At 37.6% G+C, this 22811-nt stretch overlaps 1 protein-coding gene across 4 annotated transcripts in view; it reads left to right on the forward strand.

Moving 5' to 3' along the window:
• Positions 1-22811, forward strand: part of AKT3 (AKT serine/threonine kinase 3) — a 142765-nt gene that overhangs the window by 70368 nt on the left and 49586 nt on the right. For all 4 annotated transcript variants that reach the window (XR_001863955.1, XM_017740264.1, XM_008639955.2 and 1 more), the window contains 4 exons: positions 9119-9230; positions 10662-10806; positions 17373-17504; positions 21381-21446. Coding sequence is in view for 3 of the 4 variants with exons in the window: in XM_008639955.2 (XP_008638177.1) it covers positions 9119-9230; positions 10662-10806; positions 17373-17504; positions 21381-21446 (455 nt within the window). In the remaining variant the exon portion in view is untranslated. The remainder of the gene's footprint in view (positions 1-9118; positions 9231-10661; positions 10807-17372; positions 17505-21380; positions 21447-22811) is intronic.

Consider the following 22811-nt stretch of genomic DNA (forward strand, 5'->3'; position numbering starts at 1 on the left):
CCCTGGTCTTTTGCCATCTGTGAACTCCATTGGGAATGACAAGAAGGCTGGAGAGAATGAAGTTATTTTACATACTGCTAAAAGTGCTTCCAGTGATAAAGATGTCTTTGCTAATAGAGCCTTTCTCATTGAGTGGTGTTTTGTCATAGAATGGAGTGTTCAGAGGCCATCCCTTTTCCTTGGGGTGTTTTGGGAAAAAATGTAGGGGGAAGGCATTTGGAAGTGTGTGTGTAAACAGGTAGACTTCACTTAGAGAGACTGAGGCAGCACACAATATGCTTCAGTCCATTGCCAGGTGCCCAAAATGCAGGGGAGCCATGTGAGCCTGAAATGGAGATGAGGGATCTCTCTTCCTTGGAGCACTGAAGATGAAACACAGTTGAGTGAAGGTATGACAGAGTGGGGCTGGGTGGAGCTGAGCCCTGGGGAAGGACACAGGCTGTCCTTAGGTGTCCTGAATGGAGTTTACCCCTTTGTGGCCACTACTCTCCTAACTTCGGGTGCACAGGGAAGGCAGCCATGGGCATCTTGCACTGCATCTTGGAGCTGCTGCAAGGTTGCAGGGTGAACAAATCAGCCAGATTTGGTGACAATGAATAGTGTGTAGGAATCACTGGTTCCTCTCCTGTGGGGCCAGCTTATTTTACACCTAACAGAACCACCTTCTTTTAAATGGAAGTTGTGAGAGCTGTGTATTTGAAGCAGGCTGTTAGTCCCTTGATGCTCATGCCCTGACACCGAGACTCACAAAAAGCTGTGCCTTGGTATCTTACTGTGCACTTGAAGATAGATGAAGGCGGTGTAATTACATGGGTGGGAAGTTCATTGTGAAAACTTAAAACCGGGTGATACTGGTTTTTAGGGGTAAATTCAGAGGTGTGAGCTTACTGGAATTGTCTGGTTCAAAATCAGTTCAGCTCTTTCCAGGTAGAGAGGAGCAGTTGCAAGTAATCAAACTGCTGTAGCTTGTACAGATACTCTTGATTGACTGAGTCACGGTAACTGAGTGGGTGTGCATTCCTAGCCCACTTCAACTGCAAAATAAAATATGTTAATTTAAATTGCTTTTGCTTAGGCATTTATGCAGTCAGAACCAGTTTAAAAATAATTTTGGATTCAGTTGGTATGACTTCTCTGTACAGGCAAAGGCCTGATAAAAATGTCCTGTCTTTTACAACTCCATTATGCTTCTTTGAGAGCAAAACCAATACTCTGGGTAACAGGATGTATTTCCTCAGTGCACCCCCACTTCCTCAAAAATAACCCAACATGGCCTTATAATGCTGTTTTCAGCTGGTCCACTGTTGTGTAAGTGGAATAAACGCTGCTTTATGTAAACCACTTTGGTCTTTGATTGTCATCATTGTTTGGGGAAGCAGAGTGGAGAAGAATTCTACTTCAGTTCTACTTAAGGAAGATTTGTGACTGCACTGATTAAAAAAACCTCAACTTCTCACATGCACAGTGAGTGTGTAGGTAATCACACAGCACATTTGGGATGAAGTATCTCTAAGAATTGGCCCTTTGCCTTCATTTTGATCTTTACATGGGGAATAATTGGGAAGAGCTGTATCCCTTCACAGTATCCTTTGAGCTTTGGCCAAAAATGATGTCACCTGGAACTTTTTTCCTATCTTGAAAGATAGTGCTTTCTAAGCACTCTGGTACAGCTACCCTTTCTCTTGTTTCTAAAAAGATAAAGCAATTTTAGTTATTATGAGAAGGCAATCTTTTATAAACTTTATTTTAATTTTCTTTGCAGAAGTGATTGTCAAGAAGCTTGGCTATTCTAAATGGAGAATCTTTTCCCTAGTCTTAACTTTTCAGTGGGCCAGAGACAAGTTTTTATTATTTTTGGGATTTAAAAATCCTCAGAACATGAAGATTGAAAAGTTTTGGGGGAATAATGTTAGGGAATTCTGAAGACATTCTTCAATGAAATGGGTAGGAAAATATGTATGTCTGTTTTGAGATTAATTTATGTATCAAAATACTTTTGCATTAGACATGACCTTGTGTGCAACTCCAAAAATAACTTTTCAATGAGATTTAATTCCATTGTAGAAAATTTGTTACAATACTGGGTGACATGAACCCAGAGATAAGATATAACTGTACTTACAATTACGGTGTGAATTTGATTGCAAAGTAATAGTAGTAGAATTGAATAAGAGATGTTCTTTCAATGTTGAAAATACTTGTGGAGAGAAAAAGTCAATTTATGTGTCATATACTCCATTTGTAAATACATGTATGGAAATTCAAACTCAAATCTAATGTGTATAGGAAATATTTCCATCTGCGTTGAATGGAGAAATGTTTGGGAGGCTTTAAAATTGCTTTATGAATGGTTTCTAGGTGGTATAGTTGGTATTCTGTCCTTTGACTTAGAAGTTCATACCCAGGCCTGAAAGTTTTTATGCTGGTGTGATATACCCAGTTGCTTAAATAAAATTGGGGTGTTTGCATGAAAGACAGAGAAGGATGTATAATTTTACTGTCTTCCATGAAAACAAAGTAAAACCCATGCAGAAATCTCCTACTTCCATTCTCCCTTTTGCATGAAGGGGCAAATGGGAAACTAGTTGTAATGACAGGAAGACATGGATGCTACTTTGGTACTTTTTGAAGTATTGGAAATAAAAGACTTTGCAGCAAGATGAAGTGCATTAAGTTTGATCATTTACAGCTTCAAGGAATATAATTAAGGGGTTTTTTGTCATGTATGTTGTAATATCAAAGCACATCTAAGTACTTGTCATGAGCCAAGCCCCACAGAAGTGGGATTTTTACCCATACAGAACAAAAAGTCAGTCCCTGCTCCAAAATACTAAAATTCCAAATATAAAACAAGTGACAGCAGATGGATGCAAACAGATGGGGGGAGTATGAGAAAACAATGAGACAGTATTAGCCTGTAGTACAGGCAATGGTCTCAGCACATCAACAACTAATCCATTGTCAAGGTTAGATTTTTACTCTCATCTCCCTTTTCTTCCTCCCTCCTTCCCTCCCTCCTGTTTTTTAAGGCATGGTGAAGGAGAGTTTTAAGGAGGATTTTAAAGAGAAGTAGTATGACAAACAGAGAGAAATTAGAAATGTTTTAGAGAACTGGTGATGAAATTGTAACAGTAAAGGGATGGGTGGCATTTTGATACTGAATAAAAAATGATAAAAAGGATGAGAGTAGGCTGTGGGGACAGACCATGTTGAAAAGCTTCCAATAGTTGATGTGATAGAGCTGGGTAAGAAATGGGAAATGCCAAGAAAAGAGTGATGTGCTCAAGGGGACAATGGACAAAAATGATCTGTTGTGAACAGTTTTGGGAATAGCATTTTTAGGGTAAACCTGTCTTTGTCTGGATCAAAGAAGAGATACTGAATTGTTCACATAAGCCTCTATGGGACCAAATTTAATTTTAGGGTGATACTCCCCATAGATAAGATGTAGTAAGAAAGAATAAAGCCTTTTGGAAAGCCTCAAAGAAGCAGATTTCCCATAGGGAGTGGGTAAACAAGTGGGAGAATCAAAAGGGGACCAAGCTAAGGGTGTGCGTAGGTACACACCTATGTTTGTCACTATATGTAAAATTAATGGATTTTCATGTGTATATGAGCAAAAATATCTGTATCTGTCTCTGTGTTATGAAAATGGTGTATTAGTTCTGCTAGTTGTCTACTACTTGTCTAACAAAAAAGGTCATCAGAGAAGTGTGGATTTGGAGTGCAGAGTAGCAACAACAGAAAAAGGTATTTGTAAGGAGTGTGTTCATTAAGTTTTGATATGAGAAAGAAAAATTAGATTAGCAATTAAATAGGCAAAGGTTGGGACAAAAATGTTTATCTTGTAAAGGAAAGACCAAGGGAAAAGCAAGAAATCAAGGTTAAATTATTATGCAAATAGATAGATACATAGAGAGATACAGATCTGTGTAAAGACAACACTCTCCCTATATGTTTAAAAGTGCATACATTATAAATAATGCAAGCAGTGGCTTGATACTGGTTTTTTGATATAATTTGATAATCACGGGAAGTTATCCTCTGTGCTAAAACTCAGTCTGTATTGTCTGTATTAGAAATAATTTCTCAGATATGCAACCTTCTGTTCATTTTTTAGTACAATTTTTTATGGCTGCTTGAATGTTTAGTATTCTTGTCTAGCCATATCAACACATTCTGCTGAAGTTGAAACCTTTCATATATGAAATAATAAAATGGTATTAGTGTTCTTTCTGGTTTTTTTTTTATGCTGAATGACTGCATTTAGGAAAAGAGTGCTGGTGATTATACGGTTAAAGTTATAGAATTCAAACTTTAAACTTTTTAATAAAATCTGAACAGATGATCTGTGCTTTTTTTTTTTTTGGAACTGGCAGGTTTCAGGCCCTCTAATTGGCTTCCCAGCTTTGCAGAGTAATTACAGCTTCAAGCAAACTTTGTCATCTGTGGTTCAGAATGGTGTAAAGTAAACAGAACGTTTTGAAATACAGTTTGTAGTTAGAGTTGCTCAGGAGAGTTTAACTAGCATAACTACTTAATTTAGACAGTAGCAGTTATTTGAAAAAGATAGTCTGTCTAACATTTTAGAATTGTCAAGTTGGTTGTCGATATGGAGACAAAAGTTAACCTCTGGTACGTACCTGACTTTGTTTTGTTTTGTTTTTTGAAAAGAGAATTTCAATAATTGAGAAACATCCATTGCATTTCTTTATACTCTTTTAATTTTTTTCACATTTTTTGTATACATCCAAAAATGGCCAAAGGAGTGCTAAGCACTTGTTGGAACAGAGTTGTCATTCTCTGTTACTGTTTCTGTATTTTGCTGCTTTGAACAAGTGTTCTCCCCCAAGGTTTTTCCTCCCCTCTAATATTAAAGGAAAAATTCTCATGACCGATGTTGCATCCCAGAAAGGCAGAAAGCTTTAGGAATAAAATGTGTAATTCCAAGTTGTAGATGGCTAGCATACAAGAACACAAAGTTGAGTCTGTCTGTTTACTGGCTTACTCATCTTTTTGAATGATAATTTAGACTTCCAACTGTTTTGAGTTGAGATTCAGTCCTTTAATTACATATGTTTATGTATAGTAGCAAACTTGAAGACATTATGGTAGAATGTTCTCTACTCTTGGTAATGACCCAACTATCACTCGAGCATTCGGAGCCAGCTCTCAGTAGCCAGTTTCACTCTTTCTTCTGTGCTTTTGTATTTTCCAAACTATTCACTCTTGTCTCAAACTACTATGGTTTTTCTACTAATTAGTAGAAAAATATTTTGGTAATTAGCAGTAACTGTGTATTACAGCACTTATTCATCTTAATAGATTTTTTTTTCCCCCTAGTCTTAGGTGAAAGATATTCACAGAGAAATTTTTATTCATGTTGCAGTCATGGCAGGAATACTGTTTATCCCATACATTTGTATACAGCAGCACATGACACATGTGGGGCTACTAAATATCAGCAGACTTCAATTATTTTTATCTACTTGAGAAGGATGGGTAGTACACCTCTTTTGAGAATACAGTGGTCCTCCACTCCTTTCTGAAATCCTTTTTGCTTCATAAGAGATGGATACAAATGTATTAAATTGTAACCTTCCATGAGGAAATCAAGTCTTTAGCCACTTGTAGCAGAATATTACCAAAGCTAATTAAGTTTTGCTAAATGTTATTTTTCAATAATATCCTCCAGTGATAGTGAAATGGCATTTTTGGGGGTTATTTGTCTGGGATTTTTCTTATGTTTTCAGAACCATTTTCAATTCTTAAGGTGCTTTTTATTACCTTTAATTGATCTAATAATCTGTAATGAAAACTCAGAATAAATGGGTTTTTTTGTAGCTACAAAGCTTAGTATATGCGTCCATATGTTTTGTTCGTGTTCAATAATCACTTTGAGGACTGACTGAAAACATGCAATATAAGTAGTGTATTAGATACAGATTTACCTAATGTACATACCTATATATATATTTATTATACTTTATATAGTATATTTTATATACATATAGGTGAAGGCCATATTATACATAGCATTTGGACATAGGCATGTGTAATTCTATTTGTTCCATTTTTTCATATGTGAGTTGGAAAACATAAATAATCCAATTTAAATGTATGCAAAGAGAAGTGGTGGAATTCAAAATCTTCAGTTCCATCACAGGCACTGGAGAGGACGTGCTTTTTGATTGGTACAGATTTTTCTGCAGGTTTGTCTCTGTACCTTTTTTCCTTCAGATTGTCCTAACACAGTCACCTCTCTTTTCTCCCTGGCAACTTTTTTTCACCTTCCTTCCTCTAAACTAGGTACTCTAGTTTAGCTGTACTCTAGCTATTCCCATGCTTTTCTTTCTCACATAGGTTCCAGTCTTTTTCCTGTCCTATTTCCACTTTTCTCCCTTTATTCCCTAGTCTTTTGTTCCTAACAGCTCTCCTGTAAACAACTTGCTGTACACCATCTTTCTGCATTGGATTTTGCCTCAGTGAGGTAGTTTCTTTTTCATACTGTCTGAGGAAGAGGGTAAGGCATTATGAATATAAGTGAAATGCTTTGAATTTAGCATGTGGAGAGGCAGGAGGTAGCTGTAGCCTCTGGATTATACTCAATGCATAGATTTTCAATGATTTTATGCTTTAGTAATTGTTATTGTAATTTTTACCCTCCTCCCACTGCACTCTTATCCCTCCCACATGTAGTGTGGCCAGATGCCTTACATTTTCACAGGAATACTAAAAGGATATCAAAGGTCTTGATTTGCCAAGTTTTAAGTCTCATCTCCAAAAAGCAGCATTTTCCAGCAGTGTGCAGCTTTAGGCAGACACCCAGTAAAGAAAATTTCAGCCTTCATGATTGAAGTGTGATAGGATTAAAGATGAGAGGATGGTTTTGTTAGGAGTAAGATGAGATAATCTTAGAGCAGACAATGCTTCTAGTCTCTTCTCTTGGGAAGGTAGCCCCACACATTCCTTGGAACTACAGCTGAGGAGGTTAAAAAAAAAGCCTGTTAACCCTGCCTTCAGTGTTACTCTGATTATAGTTGGACTTCAACCATACCCCCGAAGACAGGGGTTTTTTTGATCTCATGAGTAATTGCACCCAGCTACAACCCTGGTTAGGTACCCTCAGCAGCTCTACTTCATCATGCTTCTGTCCTCCTTGTTTCTCTTCCAGCTTTTGTGTTAAATTCCCTCTTCCTGCGTCCATCCTGCTGTAGATCTTTCTTCCATGTGTTGAGGATGGCTCTCATTCCATCCAAAACCTAGCAGAGTGTGTATAAGCAATGAGGGTGAACTACTGTTTCTCTTTTTTTATGAAATGTTTGTTAAAAGGAATGGCATCTCCTTGACAAGTGAGCAGTCTGACTTACATAATAATTTATATATGTATGGGGAACATGTAAGTTTGTTCATCAAGGAATACACATGTGCATAGGACAGCATTTACTCCTCTTTCTCATACCTGTGTCTGTCAAGCTTCTGAGGTGTTCTGCTAAGCTGCAGAAAAGAATACTATCGACAGGCATACCTACTTCCACTCTTCTTTGTTTTTTCAAATTAAAAAATTGCAGTGGATGATAGTTGAGGTTTCAGGATCCTGAATTTGTGAAGAGAAAATATGTCAAGCCAAAATAATTTATTTCTGTGAAAGAAAAGCATGCCTTGTTAAGTGGTACATGTCATATGACTTTTGTAAAGCGTTGACATTAACTGGAATAAAGAATAGTAAGCTCCATAAGTAAAAGGTGTGGGTCAACTGGTAGGTGGTAGCTATATCAAAAAGAAGTTACAGCAGATTGTAGGTGAACAGGAATTCATTTTCCATATCATTATTGATTGATTTGTGAACCTGATGAATCATTTTAGCTCACATGCACACATTTGATCTGGATCAACTTTGAACAAGTGATAATATTCCAGACATGAGATGTGATGGTTTGTGTCTACGTTGTGGTAGCTGCAGGAAAATAAGTAACATTTTTGACAGAGTAACCTTAGCTTCTCAAAAATGTTTAAATATATTTGCATGAATAAGGAGTTCTAGTTTGTCAGAGAGTTTTGCAGCTGTGGTGCTTAGTGCAGTATCCTGCATCGTAGAACTAATACCCAGCAACATCGAACCATTGCCTGAATCGCCAGGGTTGTAGTCTTACAACAGAGGAGTGATAGGTGGTCTATAATATGTCTAGAATTGTGGAACAAGGAAGATCTTGGATCTGAAAGCACTACTGGTGAGGACAGATTGATTGAATTGACTTAGAGAAGACTGAAGGGAGATAAAACAGTGTTCAAATGTCTAAAAGGGTCAGCTGCTGAAAAGATGAAGTAATTTAGTCAAAAGGACAAGAAACAGTGTGCTGAAATTATAGGAACAGTTGCATTAAATCCTGGGAAAAATCTTCCAGCTATAAAAATAATTAATTTCTTTGTAGTTGGATAGAATAGTTTGCTTACAGGGGTTTTGAAATTAGTACTTCTAGGGGATTTTAGAAGGAGTGTAGAGAAATACTTAGGAGAAATAGCATAGGTAGACCTGATTCTGCCCTAGGGCACAAAGAGAATGAGATGATTTCCTGGGGCAGCCCCACTGGGGGTGTGTGTGGGGTTGTTCTATATTTAATAATCAGACTAATTTCAAAATCTGAATTTTCTTAGCTAGGGTATTTTACAATAAATCTTACCCTAAAGTGACAGTACTATCAGTAATTGTGACATGCTTACCACTGAAGGGAAAATGTCATATTCCTCCTGCTGGGTGCAGATGGAAAAATATGCCAGTGGCTACTGCTGTTTCCTTGGCATGCTATAGCAATCCAGGATCTAATACTCTTCTTTCCCTCGTAACACAGACCGAGTTAACAAATGGAGATGGCACTCTTTATATGGACAACAATACAAGTTTCATCAATTTGTCTGACTGCTTTCTTCACCTTATGATTATTACCTGCTACCTTTTGTTCAAGCCCACGTTTGTACTGCTGTTCTGTGCTTCCTTGTGTGCTGGATAGATCCTGAATGGGGATACATAAGCTGAATGTATTTCCTTTGAGTAATTTTATTTGCTCTTCACCCATTAACTGGCAACGTATAAAAAAGGCAATGTCATGTATTTCTCTAGAATGTCAGCTAATGAAAACAGAGCGACCAAAGCCGAACACATTCATTATCAGATGTCTTCAGTGGACCACTGTCATAGAGAGGACGTTCCACGTAGACACTCCAGAGGAACGGTGAGGGTTTCATTCTTGTTTTCCTTTTTGTGATCCTTGCACAGAAGCCTCAGCAGAGTCTCTGCTGGGCCAGCGCAGCAATCAGCACTTGGAACTGTGACATTCTGAGCACATGTGAGCAGTTACTTAAAGATTTTTAAGTCAGCTTCTGTAAAATGTTATCTGAGCTCATAACTAGTATAAGAGTTGCCTGCGAGTAGGTGGGATAAGTGTGTTCAAATAAGCCAAAACTATGTCATGATATGTCTTTGAAGTGTTAAATTCTGAACATCTAAAGCCTGGATTGAAATATTTCCAGCCTTCCTGTCTTACTTCTCCTAATGTGCTCCTTTCTTTTGGCACAGAAAGCAGCATGATTATTTTAATTTATTTTATGTTGGCTTATTAGTTTTTCTTGTTTCAGTAAACATTCACAAGCTCTTAAGAATTAACTTTTTTAATGTACCAAAAACTTCTTTAATGCACGTAGGAGATATGGGATAATGCACTCAAATTTTCCATTCTCTATGATTAGATGCTCTGAATCTTCCCACTGTGGACATCTATCCTTTTGAGACTAGTACTATGATCTGGCTATCATTTTTTGTATCAGTAAATAAGCAACAACTTTGCTTTTTCTGTTGTTTCACGTAGAGGGTTTTTTTCATCTACCTTGGTACTGTGTCTCCACCCTGTCTTTCTTCTGTGCAGTTTAGTACCTTGCACTGCATTCAGTGATAAATACCACGATAATATCCCGTATCCCTTGCTGGCTGAGCAAAAGGCTGCAGGTGCTGTGCTTGGTGTGGGGCTGTGGCCTGCTCAAGGGCAGCCTGGTGTGTCTGTGCTGTTCAGCTGGCCCTGCTTGTCCCTCCACAGAAACCATCACCTGGGCCTGCCCCTCAGTGCAGCCACAGGTTTTTAGGATGCTTGTAGGAATTCAGTTATCTTTCAGGACCTTTTTTGAGGGAAATTTGAGAAAAAGTCTGTAAGCTGAGCTTTAAGAAGAGACAGACAAAGAGTTGAACACGTGATATGGTTTAAGAAATCTTTTTTTTTTTGCTGTGCAAATGTCTTGAAGAGAGGGGGAATACCAAAAAGTGTCTTAAGATAGCAAGTTATTATGAGATAGCATTGCATAAGAGATGACATCCTATGCTCTCAGGTGTATTATACCCAGAACAAGAGCTTTCAAGTTTCCACTAGTAAAGTACTTAGAGAATCAGAAACTGCTAATTCTTGAAATTACCCACATAGTGTGATCCTTTCTGGTCAACTTCACCACTTTAACAAAACGCAGAATTTGGAAGGAAATGGAAGTGATTAATTAATATGAGTCTTCTGCTGTGTAACATGAGAATTGAACATTGAAGCAATGTAGCATGTGTGAAAAACCTTATGAACTATGTAATGTATGAGTGTCTAATAGAGATGTTGGCTTGTTCATGATAGGGAAGAATGGACAGAAGCAATCCAGGCTGTAGCAGACAGACTTCAGAGGCAAGAAGAGGAGAGGATGAACTGTAGTCCAACTTCTCAGATAGACAATATAGGAGAAGAAGAGATGGATGCTTCAACAACCCATCATAAAAGAAAGGTAATGACCTTAAAAAGTAACCGGCAGGGCTCATATGTAAATAACTTTTGTAGAATGGTCTAGTTGGGTAAAGCAATATGCAGGGAAGAGTATTTCAACATAAATTTCAGTGTATTATAAGCATCAAACTACTTTTTTATTTCAATAAAGCCAAACTGCTCTAGTTTTGTTTATTTGTTATGCTATCTGATACAGCACTTCTAAAAAACAAAGTTCAACCATTCAGGCACATACTAACATTCTGCTTCTTGTTTTACTATTATTTCATCCTTTTTTTTTTTTTTTTTTTTTTTTTTTTTTTTTTTTTGTTTACTGTTTTAGAAGTATGGTAATAAAATATTTTCTTTGGACAAGTACATTTGCCCCTTTTCTCATGTAAATAATACCCAGTACAAATTAGGTAATTTGCATGAGAAAGGCTAGCAGGATCTGGCTTTTAATGACCTTGTTTTTTGCTAACTTGGGAAATAAGTTTGCTTTAGTTTTCAATGAAGTAAGAGAAAACAACATTTTATTTTTCTGCGGTCCTTTACAGCTTTTGGTGTAAGTAGGAACAAGTGCATTGTTGGCTATAACATACCTGTGGTTGCATCTCCAGAGTCAACAGGTTAAACACACAGCTAAGAGAATGTTTTAAAGACCTGATGCCATTCAGAGTTTGCTTATGTGTCTCCATTTTGTCCTGGATAGACTACTCTTGAAGAATGGGTCATTCAAACTGATGTCTCTCATTTACAGAGTTGACATGACTCAAGAAATGCACTGAAATTGCATGAAAAATAATAACCAGTTTACGCAGGACTGGCTTCACTATTTCTAGCTAGGAGTGAAGCCTGTAGAAAACTAAGTCTCCTGACAAAGCAAAACAGTCTTATAGCTCATGTAACTGAATGCGTTTGAGTGACAAACAGTACAAGAAATGGTGAACATTTATCTATTTACTAATAGAGCATGTTTTGTATGTTGCACTACATAAAGTAAGAAACGTAGAAAAATCAGGGCTGATAACTATACCCTTAAGAATGTAACAAAGGTGTCATAGGTATCTTTAGTTCTATCATATCCTAATTTTTGAGAACTTGAGTTTGCAGTCCAAACAGAGTTCTTGTATGTAGTTTCATTGTATGCAAATTTCTAACCTTTGTCTGCTATAGAAAAAGGTAAAATCAATTATATAGAGCTGTAACAATACTCTGAACATATAATTGTCAGACTGACGTTGAACTTTTAGCCTGGTGGCATGGATATTTAATGACTGTGCTCCAGGGTAAAATATGATAAGTGACAGCAAGACAGAGGCAGTGTTTAAGATGTGTCAGCCTTGTGAGAGGCAGCATGATTATGTGGAAGGGATTTGGGTTTGCTCTATTAAAGATCTGAGCACTGTTCCAAGCCTGTGTATCCTCTTAGTGGAGTATAAAACCACTGCATAACAACACTCATTTTCAAGGTGTCAGAATTAGTGCTGTCTGATACAAGTAGTTTATCTGGAATGTGCTGTCCTAGTTCAAAGTGCAGGGTGTTTTCCCATACAACAAAAGGGGTTGTGGGAACAGGAGGAGGAGGATCCATTTTGTTTCTCTCTTGCCACTTGTACTTTAAGAAATGCTGAAATAATATGCTGGGACAGTGTATGGGCAGTGCTACAGAATATTTAATGGCTTTGGCAACAAGCCAAAAGCGAAATCTACAAAACAAAGATGAAATGAAAAATGGTGATATTCAACACCTAATAATAGAGAAGAATAACAAAACTAGGGGAAAAAAAGAGATAAATAAAAAGGTAATAAAGTTAAAAAAAGAAAAAAAAAAATAAAAACAATAGAGCCAAAACTCAGAATCCCACTATCCCGCTACAGATTTCTAACTGTTGGAAGACTTTAGTGAAAGGTGCTCAGAAGATTTTGGAATAAAAAATATTAAGTGACCGTTATGACGAATTGCCACTGCCTCCATCTTAATTGAAATTGTGAAAAATAGGTCTTTTTAAAACTGTTTCTGTTTTGTAGAAATGTTTCTGAAAAGATGTTATTTAAGATTTCATAGTTGTTAATGTAATCAGAACCATTTCCGTTAAAATGACTTAACGCATTTTTATTGCTTTTTTTTTTTTTGTATTGGATTTCTTTCCTTTCAGGGATTTTTACACAATGTGTCCTTTTTTGACAAAAGCTTGTTTTGTCACCTGATTTTACATCTAAGCCCAGTGAATTTTGCTTGTGTATGCACCAGATGGTATACATATGAGTAGAAGAGCATAATCAGATTAAGAAACAAGACAGAGAGGAGTTGGGCCTGTTCTTCTCTGAAAAGGTAGTGAAAAGAAAACAGCCTTTAGGATGTGAAACTTGATTTGAATAGACACGACAGCTATGTCCCTGGTTAGATTAGCTGGAAGAACCAGAAGCACCTCTTCTTTTCCCCAATTTTTTAAAATGGTGTCAACGTGCAATTTAAGTTTTACACATTACTAAAATTTGTAATACTGGAAATTCTTAGCAAACTGCTTTTATTTCTTGCTGTACTATTACTTCTTAGTAGAGTTTTTCCCTGATGAAGTCAGATGAAAACTCCATGTGGTATAATCATTGTGCACATCAGGAATTAAAAAAAAAAAAAAAGTTAGTTTCTTTGGTAGGAATTTTCAACACCTATGTTAGGGTGTATTCTTTTGAACAGATTATCCATAGGGGATGGTGTGTTTAGATGGTCAACAGATACTCCAAAAGGGGAATAAAAAGGTTTTGTAGAAGTCTGGATGTCATAACTTTTGGTTAGTGCAGTCTCCTGTGGCTTCATTGCTTTTTCTTTGTTTACAAATTTGATTTGCAGGTTGCAGGGTGAATAAAGAACAGATTTCTCAGAGGAAGCCTAGAAGTAATGTAATGAAGAAAAATATTCAAAACTTGGAATACAGTAGGAATAAAAAACTAGGGAAAATCATGAAGGAGAAAGAATCCAATCTTATGGGAGCCTCCAAACTTGCTTACCAGCTTCCTTCAGGTTTAGGAAGTATTTCCACTTTTCCACCAGTTTTCAGTACACCCCTAACTATGGCATCTGTGTTTTTATCTCCCAAGGTCTTGTGTTCTTTGGCAGACTTTTTGAGTTACCCTGCACTGCGTATCATCTCTAAGCCTTCTGCTGAGCTTCTAAGGAATGAGAGCATCAGGAGACTTTATTCTTAGAACTAACACTACTGCCATAATGTGCTGTTAAGCCATGGCTCAAAATCTTGCAAACCTATTACCTTTCTCTTATAAATATACATCTATTTTTAACTTGTTTTCACTGAGCTTGCATCTAGATTCATGACTGCTTTGCTGAACATTATGTAAGCAAATTTTGGGCAAATCAGTCTTTCAATTTGACTGGCTTGCTGCCCTTAGCATCAAATCGATGTCTGTGATCAGTTGAGCCAAGATCCTCCTTCTGTGTGTGGGCAAAGGGCAGCTTTTCTGGCCTGGTTTTATTCAGACTGATGGTCCCTCTCTAATTCCAGTGTCTTAGAGAAAATCAGAAGTGTGGGAGAAGTTACTCCTTTGAGGCTGCTTGTGATCCCATAAATTTGTGACTCTTAAAAGTGAAAAGTTGTTACAGTCACTAGCTCAGTATTTTTTATCAATAAAGCTGTCAGCCGCTCTTTGTCAGGGAACATGATAGCTTATGGGTGAAGGATTCTGCCCTGAATTACTCATCTTCTGCCTGAATTGTGTTTTGAATGCATTTTTAGTTTTTCATGGGTTTTTGTCAATATTCAGTGCTTTTGCTCAAAGGCAATTGTTTTCTGTTTGATGGTTGTCGTAGAACTATCGAGTAGATAACCTGACTTTCCAAAGTACTGAACGTGATAGTTGAGGAGTCTTACCTTTAGTTGATTGAATTGGATTTCAGCTTTACATACTACCTTATGCACTGTGAGTTACCACACATTATACTAGTTTTTGGAAAAGTTGACTCTTAAAGGATTTGTCTGGTGGTAAACTTTAACTTCACACTCAGTTGTGTAAAGTGGGTAAAATCTATACCAAGTCTTCGAAATCTCTGTTACCTGTATTTTTTGCTGGGCTAAACGCAGTTTTGTTCCTCCTGATGTGAGGTGGTTTGGGCAGCAAAACAAGATCTGTCACTGCAAAATGTTTGTGTGAGCATCAAGGTTAGTTTCCTTAGAAGATACCAATCAACAATTACGTGGGAAAAAGATTTAATTCCTCTTGATATAGCTAGAAAATTGATATATGAGAAGCATCTTCTCCTTAATAAAGCTTTGAAACAGGTAGGTATCCAGGTGTTAAGTAGAGTGTTGAAGACCTTTTGCAGCTTTGAAGTTGCAGGTTGAACACTTAAAAGCTAAGGAACTGCACATTGATGTGGTTGATGGAACTTCAGTTCTACCTCTTTGCAGATCGCAGACTGACTCTGAGTGAACAATTGCCTAAATTACTTTCACAGTTTGTCGACAGCAAATTCAGATCCACAATAATAGTATGCACTTGAGCTTAAAGGAATAAATAATTTCAGAAGGAAATTCTGCCCTTTGTTCTTTTGCACAAGCGAATATATTTTGCTGCTACTGTTTGTTATTGCACACCAGGGATATGCCCAATACCTCTACATCTGGAAAGTGTGTGAAATATGTAGGCAGTGTTAAGAGGTATTTCTGGTAGAGATAAGGAAAGTACTAATTCCATTGTGGAAAATACAAGTAGAAGTTTATCCAGAACAGTAGTATTCGTCAAAACTGCCTGAGGCCACAACTAGTAATAGAAAGAGACACTAGGAAGATGAAAGATAAGGGATGATCTTTTTCTCTCACAAAACAAGATGAAGTATATTTAACTTAGCAGAACTGAGACTCAGAGTATAATTACTCTTTAAAAGTGTTTTGAGGTGTTCTTTTCACAAAGGAAGAAAGGTCACTGATACTGCGGGACAGTATGATAACAAGAATATCTGAGTGTGTTTTCTTTTAGAATTTTTAACTGCTTTTCTCCAGGCTCCTGGGTTGCAGCACCACAAAACTCAATGGTTTTGTGGTGCTACAACCAAACCAGTAACACAGCACAGCAACAGATACGCTGTAGAAGCACACAGTGATTGGCCAAGTAAATTCTGCTGTCAATTCAAGGCAACTGTGCAGTCACTGCACTCTCAGTATTGTTCTGTTTTTCCTCTACATCCTCATCTTTGCATCTAATGCATAGACCATGGAGTTGATGCTTCTAACTGGCAGTGAAATGAACTTGTAAAACTAAGATGATTATTGACTCAAACTTTGAGCTCAGGAAGGTGGCTATACTGCTTTGCAATCTGAGATCATCTGGTCATATTCTTACCATGTGTCACACTCCAGCTGAGCTGGTAACCCTACTAGACTGGATTTGTCTGTTGATGGAACCAGCTCTTGGATGTACTGTGTTTAACCTGCAAAACTAGGGCAGTAATAGAATCACATGAAAGATGAAAACTTCCCACCTCCTCCTTTTCAGAGCCAGATTGATTAATATAAATACCATGTAATTGTAATCTGTACTGAAATTTTAAAAAGTCTACCTGTAATGCAAAGGCTGCTGTAGAGTCTTACAAGACAATATTTCAGTGAGGATCATGTATGTTTCAAAAAAGCCATCAGTGCAGTGGTTGGTGTTATGCAGAACCTACTGATAAGCCATGCTTGCGTGTCCCTGGTAGTGCAGGAGTTGATGAACTTAGATGTGGAGCATTCTTGAAATGCTGATATAGGCTAAGGCTTTGTTCTGTGTGTGCTTTGTAAAAATAAAAGTGTGTGCAGGTGGCTTTAGAGAATTACAGTAATAATGCTATTGAATGATTTGTCCTGGTGGTTTAATGATAGCTGTTAGCTGCCTCCTTTGCCTTGGTCTACAGTAGCAAGACCAATGTTGTCTGGGTACTCAGCTCCCCCCTGACCTGGAAGGCAGGGAGGGGGAGCAGAATGAAACCCCCATAATCCAAGGGGAAATATTCAGTCATTTGATCCATGCTGTAGCGTGTCCAAAGAGGGGCAACAGAGCTGGTGAAGTGTCTAGGGCAAAGTCCTATGAGGAGCAGCTGAGGGAGCTGGGGATGTTTAGCCTGGAGAAAGAGGTCTCAGAGGGGACCTTATTGTTCTCTAACTACCTGAAGGGAGGGTGTAGCTAGAAGAGGGGGGCTGATCTCTTTTCCCCAGTAAGAAGTGATAAAATGAAAGAAAGCTCCAGGGGAGTTTTAGAGTGGATATTAGGAAACATTTCTCCATTGAAAGAGTTGTCAAGCATTGAAACGGGCTGCCTAGGGAAGTGATGGAGGCACCATCCCTGGAGGTATTTAGAAGACATGTGGCACTTAGGGACATGTTTTAGCAGTAGACTTGTTAGTGCTGGGTTAACTGCAGGGCTTGATGATTTCAAAGGTCTTTCTCAACCTAAACAATTCTATGATTATGAACTTGATCATAGAAGTGGGCCTATTTTTCTAAACTATCCTTATTTTATCGATAATAGGATTTGGTTATATGTTGGAACTGGATGACCTATGTCTTGCTAATCCTTGTTCTTTGCACCTTTTAGACAATGAATGATTTTGACTACTTAAAACTACTGGGCAAAGGCACGTTTGGCAAAGTTATCCTGGTCCGAGAGAAGGCTAGTGGCAAATACTATGCTATGAAGATTTTGAAAAAAGAAGTAATTATTGCAAAGGTAAGAAAGGCTATATATTTAATATTGGGTCATTTTTAGGACTGGAATAATCAATATTCAATACATAAGGTGTTTTGATTTTTGATGGTAACTTAGTTTGATAGAAGTATGTGTGTATCTTCAGAAAACAAGAATGCAAAAAAAAAAAAGTATGGCCATTTTGCATGCCTTTTCCCAGTATTTTATAATCTAGAGTGTGCTTAAACACAGAGAGTTGACTGGGCAGGACTATAGTGTAATCCGAGTTTATACAAGGAAAAATGCATTGTGGGGTATATTGGATACTTCAAGTTTTTTTCTAAGTCAGTTGCAGGTTTATTCAGATAAACAGATTTAATTTAATGGGCCTGTGCTCTGTTCCTGGTATGTTATACAAGATTGCTATCCATGGGACTAACAATTCCATTTCTTCAGTTTTTGAGAAATAGGGACAGTCTGAAGCTGGTGTCTGAAGAAGTGATTTAAACTGGCATTGTCCAATCACTTAATTAGTGTCAGTAGCTCTTTGCTTGGTCATAATATCATCCAAGCTTAAACTTAGATCATCTGCTCTGAGCTTTGTTTCTAGCAATTCGGAAGTTTTGAATCCCACTTCCACAGAACAAGTTGAAAGCAAGAAACCTACATACATTTATCACCGTGAGACACAATTAAAAATAATCCCAATTATTAAATAAGGATGTTTTGAGGGATGTGGATCTGACTGAGATTTTTGAATGCTTGATATCAGTATCCATAAAAACTGAATGTGAATGGATAAATACTGTTTTACATATATTAAATATTAAAATATCCTTCAGATTTGTCTGGTTTTCCTATTGGCCTATGAAAACAGGGCTTACAAGAGTTTTGCAGTCTATGTTCATTTGTCTGTCACTCACTTTCTAACAGCTTTAGAATGTGTAGATCTGTTTCGATTAAATTTGGTAGAGGAATAGAAGCCTCAAAGACAATTATATTTCCTTGAGTGTCATTAAAACCAGCCCTGTTACAGAGGGAGAGACTTAAGTTTATGTCTTCCACACTGAAGAGACTGAGCTATGAGTTCTGCGTGCCCTTAGCAGCTGTCTCGTGTGCAGAGACACACAGCCTAGTCAGCATGTAGATGGTTTGGACTAACAGCAGCAGAGAGTGCCCTTTTCTTCTTCATAGTCAGGAGATACAGGAAGAACAGAGGGTATTGCTGCTGCACTCTCCTGATTTTGCATGGGAAGTAGCACCTCAGTGGCCCTCCCTGTAAGACCTGGCAGCAAGCTCTGTGGTTTTCCCTGTGGGTCTCAGAGCCTGTCTGGTTTCTGCATGCTGTGCCTCGGTCTCCAGCCTGACATCCTTGACCAGTGTTCTGCTCACCCCTGGCATCTGGGGATCCTCAGGAGGTATTGTGAGCTCTTTTTCTGCAGCTGCTGGTTTGTATCCTTCCAGCCTTCAGAGCATTTCATCTTGTTTCTTTGTATCAATTACAGATGAAACATATTTTTAAATTTTAGGAGTTTTCTAATTACTTTGCTGCCTGCTACAATATCACTGATTTTTTGAATGGTTAAAGCTGGTTATTGGCTGACTTTGTCTAAGGTGAGCAAAAATTCTTGTTCATAGAAGTACATATAAAAGTAGAGAAATTTTGAAGAAATCAGAGATGCAACTGTTTAAGTTTGAATTTAGCGATCTAGCCCAGTCAGCATGTGAACATGCTGTGGGGATTTATCAATAGCATTTAGCTCTGGAGATCAGTGCTAAGGATATGGTCACTAGGTAGAATAGATCTGCAGTCCCAACTCAGCATGTAAGTGATATAATATACACTCTAGAATCACAGGATGGCTTGGGTTGGAAGGCACCTAAAAGATCATCTTGTTCCAACCCCCTGCTGTGGGCAGGGATACCTTCCACTATCTCAGGTTGCTCAAAGCCTCATCCAACCTGGCTTTGAACACCTCCAGGGATGGGACATCCACAGTTTCTCTGGGCAACCTGTTCCCAATGTCTCACCGCTCTCACAGTAAAGAATTTCTTCCTAACATTTAATTGAAATATCTCTCCTTTTAGTTTAAAACCATTCCCTCGTGTCCTGTTGCTACCTGCCTGTGCAAAAAGTAGTCCTATGGAAGGTTATACCCCTAACAGCATAGTATGAAGCAGAAAAGTGGTGCATTAACAGCTGTATAGCATCTGCCCAGTTCAGACTAAATTTGTTTATCCTAAGTTTACATGGCAGATTAATATTACACTTATGAGGAAATTACTACCAGTATTACAGGCTTCTGAGGCAATGCCAGAAAAACTGGCCATTGCCAGCTTTTTATGCCATATATCTGGCAAACCACAGAGGTTTAAAAATAAATAAATATACAAACCTTTATGCTTGTTTTTCTCCTTGAAGTGTTTCTGTTTTTGTTTTTCCCCCTGTATGTGGTTGTAGTGCATATACTCAGTGTTGCACTGCTGTTCAGCTAAATGGCATCATAATTTATTACCACTGACTGTTGTTGTTGTTCAACTTCCTATTTTGACAATTTTTAAAGTCTAATTTAAAACTCCTGACATCTGTGTTTACTTTCCAGTTTAATAATACCTTATCTTCAGAGCATAGTCTGATAAGCATGTGTGTAGTACAATAATGTTATATTGGTATTATTTGTGGCAATAGTAACGTGTACTCTGACTAAATGTATTTACTTCCGCAGGATTACAGTTGAAGTTTGAGTCATACTAGGGCAGACTGTAGTTCTGTGTGATATAAAGCTCAGTGGTAGCTTGGCACTACAGAAAATGGCTACACCTTCCCAGTGGCTTTTCAGGCCTGGCCCAGGGGGATTCACAGCATGTATTATATGCAGAATTGTATAAAATGGCTGTGTATTCATACTGTGAATACCCTAAGAGTTCTGCTTTGCTCCCTAGCCCTCAGGAGCTGCTCATGTTGTAAGGGCGAGCCCTCTGCCCACCATCCTCGTCCCCTCACCCCTGCATGGCCCTGCTCTCTGCAGACCTGGCGGTGTGAGGGGCCACAGCTGTGCCCCCAGGGCCTTGCTGTCACCCCTCAGTCTCCTTGTTTGACACCTGTATGGTGCCCACCCCAGGGGCTGGTGAGAGGGCCTGTGGAAGGAGCAGGGAACGAACATGGATGAGCTTGCCAGGAAGCAAACAACCACAGGGACTGGGTTAGTTTCCTTCTATCACTTTGGTACAGGGCTCATTTTTATCTTTCCCTTTCATGCTCACGGACAGGAGAGTGTCACTGTCTCTCTCCAAAGTGCCTCTTTTCCAAACTGTGGCTGGAAGTTAGTTGGGGGTTGTGCGGGCATCTCCCATTCCCAAGGATGAGGCCAGTGTCCTCAGGGAAGGAGGTCAGCCTGGTCAGAGGAGCACTGCTTGCTGCTGGGCTCCTCAGGGCAGCTTGGGTGGATAGAAACAAAACCAGCATCAAACCAAGTGAAAGTTTAAAACCAGAAAACCTGACTTAACACTTGGCTAGATGAGACTGGGTTTTATATTTGCCTGTCACTTACTCCATGTGTATGTGTCTCGCACATTGGTTTAGTCTCTCTGTAGATACATTGTTCAGGTGATTCATACCAGAACTGTGAAGTTGTGATGACTATGTTTTTAAGCTATCACATCCAATATTATAATTTCTTTCTTCCCTGGATTGTATGTGAAGACTTCATTTTAAAGCAAGAAAATAAGAAAACCAAATAAAATATATTAAATTGTGCTTTGTCGAATATTTTCTCAAAAAACGTGAAGGTTCTTTCTTTTTTCAAAACTGTACAGTAGCCTTCTCTTTTTGAAAGTGTTGACCTTTTCCTTATAATTAATTAAATAAAAATTTTGTATCTTAATTCAGACTTACTTCTTCTCCTCTTTATTTCTCAGGATGAAGTGGCTCATACTCTTACAGAAAGCAGAGTATTGAAAAACACCAGGCACCCTTTTTTAACAGTAAGTATTGGGAACTAGTTTTAAGTACATTAGCAGGTAATATTTAATATCCATTATGAATATATTTTACAGATTTTGAATTCTTTCTCATGGTGATTTGTAAACAATCAGTAGCTATCTGGTGCTTATGATATCCTTTATCAGGATATGTAATTAAGAATTCAGAAATAAAGTTTCTAATAAATTTGTAAAGCTTTACTGTACTGAAAACAAATTTAATTGTAGAACTGTGTAACTGTTGTGCAATTTTTTGTAGTTTTTGTATATGAACACTTTTAAAATAAAAGTTATTAATTTCACAGAGGTGTAAGTATTTCTTACCAAGAAAACTTAATTCAGAATTCAGTAAAACAATAAAAATAACTATTTGTTAAAAATAAGTAGCTCACAGAGCCACAAAACTCAAACCCTACTACCTTTGTCTTCATATGGTTAATATTTAATAGAAGGGAAAGACTGAAAAGATGAAAAATTTGAGACTCATGGCAAATTACAACTAATTTATTTAACTTTACAGCTGAATTTCTTCTGCAGAAGTAATTTTGATTTCTCTTCTTTGAGAATATATTAAAAAATACTTTCTTTTATCTCAAAATATAATGAACATGCTTTTTGAGACAGGGAATTTTTTTTTTTTTTTTTTTTTTTTTTGGTATTAAAATATCAAAGTATAGCATGGAAACTTTCCTACTTAGAAAAACTTAAACCTTTTGGAAAGCAGAGGATTTAATTTACATTGGTGGGCCAAAATATTCTTGGAAATTCAGTAAAGACAAAAGAGATCCTGCAATGTTTCTTGAATTAGAGTGTAATGGTAAGCAGGAGTAGGGGGTACCTCCCATCGAATAGTGCCACAATAGTTACTGCAGTTGTATCTTCCTAGCTGTCTGTTATCCTTCAACAAGTTTTGTCACATGAGTCTTAACGCTTGTTACATGGAGTTCTAGTACATTTCATTTTTTTTAGGGCAAGTCTTCATCTGTAGATTTTCTGTGGTATCATTGATAAGTCAACAATTTCAATTAAGATAATAACATCTGTTGCAACTTCAAAATGATACAGAAATTAATATATTAATTTGGCACTTAGCATTCTTAATATTTCCTAATATGAAACTAGTGAGTCCTTTGCTTTGGAAATGAAAGCATGCAGGATGTTAAGATCATTTTTAAGATTTCGTTTGGGAGAAATGAAAAAGAATATGATAATCTCTCCATGGGCACTGTGGAAGTGGACATCATAAAGTAAATGATGGAAATAGCTGGTACTGTGTATGGCCGTAAGAAATGAAATATAAAATTGTGTGTTTTACTAGCCATTTAATACTTTATTGTAATAAAGTATTAAATGTAATAATGTTATAAA

Source organism: Corvus brachyrhynchos, unplaced genomic scaffold, assembly GCF_000691975.1.
Source record: "Corvus brachyrhynchos isolate BGI_N302 unplaced genomic scaffold, ASM69197v1 scaffold31, whole genome shotgun sequence".
Classification (NCBI taxonomy): Eukaryota; Metazoa; Chordata; class Aves; order Passeriformes; family Corvidae; genus Corvus; species Corvus brachyrhynchos.